The 9,994-nt window shown below is 28.9% G+C and overlaps 2 protein-coding genes across 2 annotated transcripts; both read right to left on the minus strand.

The window, feature by feature from the left end:
* Positions 1-1,146: 1,146 nt before the first annotated feature.
* LOC121224416 (transcription factor bHLH125) lies at positions 1,147-2,663 on the minus strand. Its single transcript, XM_041107716.1, has 2 exons — positions 2,222-2,663; positions 1,147-2,135 (listed from the first exon to the last, which is right to left on the minus strand). Exons 1-2 carry the CDS (start codon positions 2,493-2,495, stop codon positions 2,065-2,067), a joined length of 345 nt encoding a protein of 114 aa, XP_040963650.1. The 5' UTR covers positions 2,496-2,663; the 3' UTR covers positions 1,147-2,064.
* A 5,049-nt stretch (positions 2,664-7,712) lies between these two features.
* On the minus strand, positions 7,713-8,928 carry LOC107945011 (transcription factor bHLH118). The gene is made up of 3 exons (XM_016878818.2): positions 8,427-8,928; positions 7,997-8,341; positions 7,713-7,921 (listed from the first exon to the last, which is right to left on the minus strand). The coding sequence occupies exons 1-3, from the start codon at positions 8,721-8,723 to the stop codon at positions 7,844-7,846; spliced, it is 720 nt and encodes a 239-aa protein (XP_016734307.1). The 5' UTR covers positions 8,724-8,928; the 3' UTR covers positions 7,713-7,843.
* Positions 8,929-9,994: the final 1,066 nt, after the last annotated feature.

A 9,994-nucleotide genomic window follows, 5' to 3' on the forward strand; every position in this document is an offset into this window, starting at 1 on the left:
GATTCAGGATGTTCTTTCCACATGTGTCCCAATAGAGAATGGTTCTCCACATACAGTTCAGTTGAAGGTGGAGTTGTGCACATGGGAAACGATTCATCTAGTAAAATAATCGGTATTGGTACTGTTAAAATTAGGATACACGATGGGACGATTAAGACACTCTCAAATGTCAGGTATGTACCTGATTTACGAAAGAATCTCATCTCCTTGAGTATTTTAGACTTGAAAGGATGCAGAATCAACATCGAGTCGAGCAACATTAAAGTATCTCGTGGAGCTCTCGTTTTGTTAAAAGGTAAAAGAACCGGCAGTCTTTATATTCTGGAAGGTTCTACAGTGACCGGTGAAATCGGACATCCCTCGTCCGTTACGGAGTCAAAGTCAACTCATTTGAAGCGGAGGCAACTTGGTCATAGGAGGGAAAAAGGTATGACCGTTTCGTTGAAGAGAGGTTCTCTTTTGGATGCAGGTTTTGAAAAGTTAGGGCACTGTATTCGTGAAAATCAGACCCGGGTTAGTTTTGATTTGGCAGTGCACAAGTCGAAGGCTAGAAGTCTTCCAGCTTCTAAGCATAGATTCGACTCAGTTAATTCCCTGCATAGTTCAAGATAGGCCCGTGGCGGGTTTTGGCAAAGATGGCATTGAAAGAATTCATGTCAAGGTGGAGATTGTTAGAATTGTGTGACCCAAATTCTAAGAGATTGCTTGCAAGTCAAGTTAAACAAAAATATATTTTCTTTCTAGAAGATTTAGTATTTATTAGTATAATATATTTAGCATTTATTAGTATAGTTTATTTGACTTACTAATTTAGCCTATAAATAGGCTCCTTTACAATCTTAGAATTAAGAGACACCCATTAGATTAGAACTCATAACACATTCAGAGAATTTTGTGTTTACGTTTGAGGGTTCTTTGTTTTTCGGGTTTTCGGGGTTTAGTTTTTATCTCCATCTTTTGTACTCTTCATTCTTTTGCCATTATAGTAAAATTATCTTTGCCCGTGGTTTTTTATCCTCTTTTGAGGGGTTTTTCCACGTTAAATTTGTGTGTTCATCTTCTCAATTTCTTCTACTATTTTTACTTGTTCGTTGCTTAATCGGGACGATCCTAACAACATATAATAATAATAATAATAATATACTATATGGTTCATATACTGAGTGGAAAAAGACCAAACCTTACCCAAATACTAATAATGAGCAACAGCATACATGGATTACTAGCTAAGAAATTCGATTCAAGGAGGAAATTTCTTCACTCAGTTTCTGTTCCAACCTAGGGACATCCACCAATGTCAGATCAGTGACCTATATAAAAGCTTGCACTTCATTAGCAACCTCAGAAACCATGAAAGAAAGATTAAACTTTGATATTAGTCACTCTAATTTGCGAAAGTTATAGATTTAATCTTTATATTTTAATTTGATCAATTTTAGTCTTTGTTTTGATATTTTAGTTCTGACCCAAACAATTACATTTAAGTTCATTTGGTTGAATTCAATTACCAATAGTGTATTATGCGTACAATTATAGATTTAGTTCGTATTCTCTAAGTGCATCATTCTAAGTCTTTATATTGTTCGAATTTTGAAATTTTAATTTTAACACAAATGACAATTGTTAATCCATTAACTGAATTATTAATTTAGTAACTAAAAATAACAAGCTAATATAGCATTATAATATAATATATCATTATAATATAATATGAGAATCAGAATTCTAAATGATCAAATTAAAATGTGAGGATTAAATCCATAAACCCTAAAGAGTCAATGAACAATTTATACCTCAGATTGGATAGTGTGAGCCAGTCCTCCATGGATTCTAGTAGAAACACAGCTCACAACATCAAGTCCTTCCTGTACCAATAGTCCCAACACCCTCGATAGAGTCAAAGCTCGAGCACCAAAACCAGTGCTGATCACCACTTCAACACCACCATCCAAAGACTGGTGAACCACAGCAGTACTTAAAACAGCTCCATCAGAGCTCATCCCATGGTCAAAACCACTCGAATTCAACACCTTTTTTAGCTCATCTCTTTTGTAACTCAGTTCACTAACCCTCTTCTGCAAATATTTTATGTACATCACTGTCCCGTTCATATGATCTGATATTGCACGCTTTCCCTAAAACCCCAAAAAGAAAAGGGTAAACCCCTAAACTCACAATCCAAAACCATTAATTTCATAAAAGATTTAAGCAAATTGATCACCTTGGTACTCAAGGGGGAGAAGGTTTCTAAGAGAAGCATAAAGGGTAGCCATTTCTTGCCTCCTTTGTCTTTCAACATCTCTATGCATCAACTTCTTCTTTTCACCATTATCATCATCATCATCATTGCCTGCTGCTCCACTTCCCATGCTGCTATATAGATGAGTATTGCCACTGCCATCCACGGGAACAACATAATCCAACACCTTATATTGTGGGGTTTCATTTTGAGGGTTGGGAATGGAAGGAAATTGGAACAAGAACAACTCATCCATGGCTTTGGTGTAAAGGAGTAAACACAGTTATGGACTTGGTGAAGCATTCATTTTCCCTTTTCTTTTTCTCTTTTTTTTAATTCCCTTGTGTTTGATTGTTTCAACTTTTCTCAGAGATTTGGGGATACGTTGGTTAGGGTGTGAGATCTTTGAATGGGGCCTAAGATTTGAAGATTCCTTACAATATAATCCTCAATCAAGTATATAAGATCGACCAGGAATAACTTATATCCCTATATTATATCTAAAAAGATCAGTGGTGAAGTAATAAAAATTTCTTATATAAATTTCATTAACACATTATTATTTACTTTAACTAAAAATAAATAAAACTATCATTATAATAATAGCATTTATATACTCAATTAATTCATAATACTAATTTAATTAGAGGTATTTATTTGATGTGTAAAGGTGATAAGTAAGCCACCTAACCTGAATTAAAGAAAAAAGAAAACAAAATATATAATGTGGATTCTGCCTTAGTTTTATAAGCCTTGTATTTGAAGAAATAAAACAATATTATTGTTCTTCGTATTGAAAGCATGAAGGAAAAAGTCAAGGGTCCCTAAATCTTGATTATGATTCTTCCTTATTTTTTATGTAAATAAAATCAATATATGATTACATATGGTTTTTAATTTGTATTTTGATTTTGTTTTCAATTCTTTTATAAATTAACACATAATAATTATATTTTAGTCTCCAAAAAATAAAATATTTTCTTTTTAGTCCTTTTAAATATGATAAAATTATAATTTAATACAATATTTTGATATATACAAAATTTATAATTAAATTTTAGCCCCTGCTAAAAAAATTACAATTATTATTTATTTATATATGTACTTGAAATTGTGCTAATAAACTAATTAAAAAAAAAACTATCGTTATTCCTGATCACGTCTTTTCATAATACGCTATCAATTACAATAATAGAAAAATATACGCCATCAATTAAAATGTATAATAACTTATTTAACCTTTTAATTTTTTTTAAAAAATTCTTCTAGTCCTTCATTTAATTAACCTTTAAACTTACATTTTTTTTTGTTGAATCACCCAAAATGAATAGAAAAATTAACGCTTTTTATCTTTGTTGACATGACATACACATAAATAGCCACTTGAATGACATGTCAACATTTAATTAATTTTTTAAATTTTAAAAAATTCATAAAAAACATATATAAAAAATATAAATTAAAAAATTAAAACCATCAAATAATTATAAAAATATATCTTTTAAATATTTTTTAAATTAAAAAAATTAATTAAATATTGTTGTGTCATCCATGTGTATGTCACATTAGTAAAGTTAAAAAACGATAAACTTTTCCATCCATTTTGGGTGATTTGACAAAAAAATTCAAGTTTAATTGCTAAAATAGGCGAAAATTAAATTTAGAACTAAAATACTTTTTTTTAAAATTGGGACTTTTATATGATTTTATATAAAAAAATAAAAATATAATACATCTAAAATACTAAAAACATTAAAATAAATATTTCCTAACAATTTGAAAATAAACTAAAAAAATTATACAATAGTAACAAAATTAGCAATAAAACAATAATTATACAATATCTAAACAATAACAACATAATAGTGAAATGATAACAAAACAACGAGAAAATAACATTTTTTTTGTCTTTTTGTTAATTTGAGCCGAGTCAGACCTAGGCAAAAAAGTCTTATTCAAGACCTGACCAATTTTTTAAACAAACATTATTTTTTTGTCCAAATTTAATTTTTGAGTTTATACTTTTACCCAAATCGTCTCACTTTTCAGGCGGATCTTAATCCGTTCCATGGACAAGAATATGTTCAACAATGTGATTTATTTTTTATTCTTTTGGTTTAATTTGACTATATAGTTGAAATTCAATTTTTTTTTAAATTATATAAATTAGTTTAAATTAGTTATGAAATTAATTTAAATTGATTTTGACTGATGATAATTTCAGGACATTTTATTTGTCTAGTTTAATTTTTTTCTACAACTCCAAAAAGATTTATGTTAACCTTGTAAAATTAAAAATTGAAATATATTTTGATTTTATATTTTTAAAATTTATTTTTTATCTTTGAAATTTAAAATTTTTACTCCATTTATTGATATCACTAAATTTTTTTATTAAATTCACTAACATCATTTTTTAAATTAAAAAATACTCAACATTATCAAATTATTATTGATTCTTTTTTCTTCTTTACAATCACTTTTATCCTGGTTTGATTATAGATAGCCACTTGTTGATATTTAGAAGATGCATGATTGGAAAAGGACTCAAAGCTGCTCTAACCCCTTTTTTTTTTCTTGGAAAGTTAAACATCTATACTATTATTTTATTAATTAAATGTTTTATTAAGTTGTTGTTACTCTAAATTAAATCATTAATTCAATTGTTAAGTTACGAAAATATTTTTTTCGTAATTAAAATAATTTATATTATTCGAGGTTACTTTATTCTATTTCATTTTAAAAAATCACTAAAAAAATACATATGATGGTAACCCAAATCAATTACATTAATAAAAGTTTTAGTTTACCACTTAGTTAAATCTTTATTTTAATATATTTATACATTTTAATTTTAGTTATGTACACTTTATTACTTCCATTAATTGTTAGTATTAATAATGTATTTGATTGACTCGATGTTACAAGTTAACTCGATACTAATTTAAGATTGATAACAACATAATAATAAACAACTAAATCTAGCTTTTTTATTTTAATTAGTTCATGTGCTTTATTTATCATATTTTTTTTATAAGTGATAATATTTTTAGTAATTATAAATACATGATGGGACTATTAATAAAAAAATTAAATTAATATAAAGTATAGTAAATAAAAAAGAGATAAATTTTATTTATATTATACATACGCATTCACACATCATAATCATGATTATAGCTGATAAAATTTGAACCGATTACTTAAAAGAGAACCAAAACTTTGGCCATAACTAATAATGGTAAAGTTTCATGGACGAGGCACCCATTCCTCTAAGCGTGATGTGAAAGGTGGACTCAACTTTTTCAAGCTTTGGAAAATATATTCTGGAAAATACACGTGGTTTTAGTTTGGTTTTTAAATATGGTATATGTGTCATTTTTTAATTTGATATTCGTATTTAATAAAAATTATATATTTTGATACTAAAAAGTAACGGTGTTAAATTTTTAGTGTCTAATTCGGGTTTTAAAGTTGATTTGGTAAAGGCTAATTATTAATATTATTAGATTTAATTTTTTATGATTTTGTTAATAAAATAAATTTAGTATTAATTGTGAATTCTATCAAATCAACTTTAAAACTCAAATTAAACATTAAAAAAATTAACATTATTATCTTCTGGTACCAAAATGTACAACTTTTATCAAATATAAGTACTATATTAGACAAAAAATAACACATAAACTTAAGTACTAAATTATACATTAAACCTGTAATTTTTATATATTTTTTATAATTTTACTTTGCTGGTTGAAAATATTTATAACTTATATTAATCTATTGTAATTTCAGTCTCTAAAATGAGGTCCTAAGACTTTAAATATTATGTGTAATTTAAATTTAATCATGTTTGAATTTTGTCCAAATATATTTTGATTAATAGTACGTTTATATTATAAAAATATATTGAATATAATTTTGTTTATGCATTATATTTTTATTCTATTTATAACTATACCAATATTATTATAATTTGATACAATGACAGCAAAATCATTTTAGCTCCACAAAAAAATTTAAAAAATCCCCATTTTTTTTCTATATTTTCTATTTTTTGAAAAAAAAAACAAATGATAAATTTCTAATTTCATCTGTGGAGTTTATGAATAAATTCTACGTTATGATCAGATTTACTATTTATTTTTAAAAGAACTTTAAAGAATACAACCATAAAAAATATGCACACCAGAGTCAGAATGAAATCAAGAACCAAGAGCAAAGCAGATGGAGGCATTAAACTATATATAGTGAAATAGAAATCATAGAACAATGAATGACGTATATACATGCATGCATGAATCCATCCATCCATCCATCCATCCAAGTGCTATATATACATAAGGCTGAAAAAGTTTGAATGCTTCCAAGCATGTCTGTAGTAATGCATGTAAAGTAATTCATTATTATAACAACAATGAATCCCGAAATAGCTTTTCTGATTTGATTTTGTTCCCTATAAATCGAGCTGTCAGATCTTTCAATAAAAATAAAAATTTAAAAGGTGGAGATTATGGGTGAGGTTATAACAACAAAGCATGTACTTGGAACTTTCTTTTAATTTTCATGAATAAACAGATCATAGATGGGGAATATGAAAACAACACAAGATCCTTATGACTCTTATACATATATTATATATTTATATATACGTACGTATGTACAGTAAGTGCGTATTCAATTCATTAGCTTGGCTGGCGGCACCACACATTACCCCATTATTCAAGTTACTGATGAAATATATATATACACCTGCATATACATAATTACTATAATGTAAGTGATGGTCTATAAGTTCATACAATATTAATTAATGGAGCATATTATGAACATACTATAATAAAAAAAAAACAAATATAACAGCTATAATTTTAACAAATAACGTCTTGTAACTCACTGAATAACCTTTCATGATGGGGTAAAATGTGACATGTCGCCAGCAAAGTTAAATTAATTGAAAACATACGTATAAAACTAGCAGGAGCATTGAGTTCATTCACTAAAACACTATCAACAAAAGTACTTCACAGCTCATATTTCTATTAAGTTCCTAGAGAAGCTTCTAAGTATTGCTCTAAATCAAGAGAAACTTTTTCGGGACAACCACAAAGTATCTCTTATGATCGTTGTTTTACGTTCTTTTAGGGGATTAGTCCTTTCAAAGTTCAAATAAACTAAAGAGAAACTTTTCGGTGTAATTAGTTATCTTCCATGACCACTATGCGATCTATGGGTATTAATCTTTTCATGATTTATAGTTGTCCCTCCCAGCAATATCGTTATCAAAAACCAACAAACAGAAACTTTTGTGCATATATACTTTTAAACAAAATAATGCAGTATCTATATGTTAACTTACATTGACCTTACCAACCAAGTTGCTACCTTTGGCACTTTCATTTTGGGTCTTAAAGATGAAGCAGTACAATGCTGCAAAGAAGCTTAGTTAGAAAAAAATTTTATTATACACATATTTTCCAAATAAAAACAATTTCTCCTTCCATTGATGTTCATTAAAACTCCAACACTGCAGTAAGTCAATATATATATAAGCCAATGGTGAAAAGATCAAATCCCTACCAAACCTAAATGATACATAAATGGTTAATTTTTAGTTACTTCACTAGATTGGGGTAATTTCTGTTGCAGCCTTGATATGTTCACACTTGTCGGATCATTAACCTGTATGAAATGAAACTCCATGAGTAAAACAAAACCCTAACATTATTTTCTACAAAAAAACAAAACAAAACCCACCTCGGTTTGGATGGTATGAAACAAAAATTCTTCTGATTTGGTAGAAAAACAACTAACAACATGAAGTCCTTCATCAACAAGAACAGCCAACACTCTCGATAAAGACAAATCTTGGTCTTCAACGCCACAACGGAACATGATCTCAATACCTATCAAACATGGTCGGATTATGAAACAATGATTTGAAATTGAAGCAGCAGCTGGTTTGGTTCTTGAACCAACACTTGCTAAGTCATACACTCTCTTCAGTTCATGTCTTTTAGCATCAAGGTCCTTGACTTTCTTCTCCAAATGTTTTATATAATTCACTGCTTCGTTCATGTGATCCGACATCGACCGCTTTCCCTAAAAATTTCAACTATTCACAAAATGGCAAAACCCCAGGAAATTTAACATGGTCATGAGAAAGGTTTTTTTTTTGTGTGTTTACCTTGATGTATTCACCAGGGAGAAGGGATCGAAGTGAAGCATAAAGGGAAGCCATATCTTGTCTCCTTTGCCGTTCAATCTCTCTATGTAGCTTTTGTTTCTTGTATTTATCACTACCGGCGCCGCCCTCCATATGACAGATTTTCCGGCCGCGGTTTTTCACCGTGGGGTTTGATATTATAGGGTTGGATTCCACCACTACGGTGTGACCAGTGATCGGATCTTGTGGGATTTTGTGTTGTTTGGTATGGGAGAAAATCTGGTACACCAGGTCATCGCTTTGGTGTAAAGGAAGCATATTGTTCAATGATAATTATTCAAGAACTAAAGCTTTTTTTTTTTTTTTAATTTTGTCTGTTGATCACCAAAAATAATGGAAGAAAAGAAAGAGATATTGATCATTCTTCAATGGGAAAAAAAAAAGAATCTTTTCTGCAAATTCTTTTTTTTCCCCTTAGAATAAACTAAAGCAATTATGGAAAATGACCTCACCGGCCACTGTTAATCAAATGAAGAAATTCTGTTGTTACTCTTGTGTAAGTTGTGTATTTATTGTTTGTACTCTAATTTGTGAATTTTAATATTTGTATTTTTGAATTTTGAAAGTTTATACATGACTTAATTTATCATTGTTAAGGTTGGTAGGTGAAATTATTCTATTAGTTTCATACTTTGTGTAGGCCGTGAATTTAATCGTTTACAACCATTTGTTAGTCAATTTTATAATTTCAATTTTGACTTAAGTTTTTGTAAGTATTATGCAAAAAAATCAAGCTCATATGACACTACATAAGAGAATTTCACTTTAACTAAAATTTAGGGTAAACTACACCCAAGGTCACTAAATTATTAGTAAGTTTATGTATTGGTCACAAAACTATTTGAAAGTTTTCATTTAAGTCACTGAAATGTTAAAATCGTTGTTGTGTGGCCTCTTCTGTTTGCACCGCTTGTACCAATTGAAAGCTTTTCATTCCCCTTTTATTCTATAGTTTAGTTTTTTTTTAATGAAACTTTGAATGTCACGAATCTGCGAACCAAAATCCAAATAATTTTCTTCTCCGATCTCCGACACTTACTATCAGATTAACTTGGATCTAAGGTATGTTCTTCTACTCGTCGATGGGTATTAATCTGCTATACCAATCATCGGATCATCACTTGGAGCTAGTGGTGCCCATGGGCTAAGCTAAAGCCCGATTCTAAAATATTTTTCAAGCCCAAACCCGTTTTCAAGCCAGCCCTCCCCACCCAAAAAGCCAAATTTACTATTAAAAAATAATAAAATATAAAAAAATATATTTTCTAATTGCTATTTGATATATTTTCATAATTAATTTTTAACTTTAAAAATACTTTTTTATCATTTAAATTGAATTCAGGTTGATCCGACCCGCTCCGAAGTGCAAAATTCTGTGTCCAAGTATTGGGTCAAGAGAGCCACTCGATCATTGGACGAGTCCTACTTGTAGCTCACTAGCCGAACTTTAAAAAGAAAAAGAATTTAACAACTCAATGACTCAAATAAATACATTCGAATAGTTTGTTCACTTAAATAAAACCTTTCAA

The sequence above is a fragment of the Gossypium hirsutum genome, chromosome D12 (assembly GCF_007990345.1).
Source record: "Gossypium hirsutum isolate 1008001.06 chromosome D12, Gossypium_hirsutum_v2.1, whole genome shotgun sequence".
Classification (NCBI taxonomy): domain Eukaryota; kingdom Viridiplantae; phylum Streptophyta; class Magnoliopsida; order Malvales; family Malvaceae; genus Gossypium; species Gossypium hirsutum.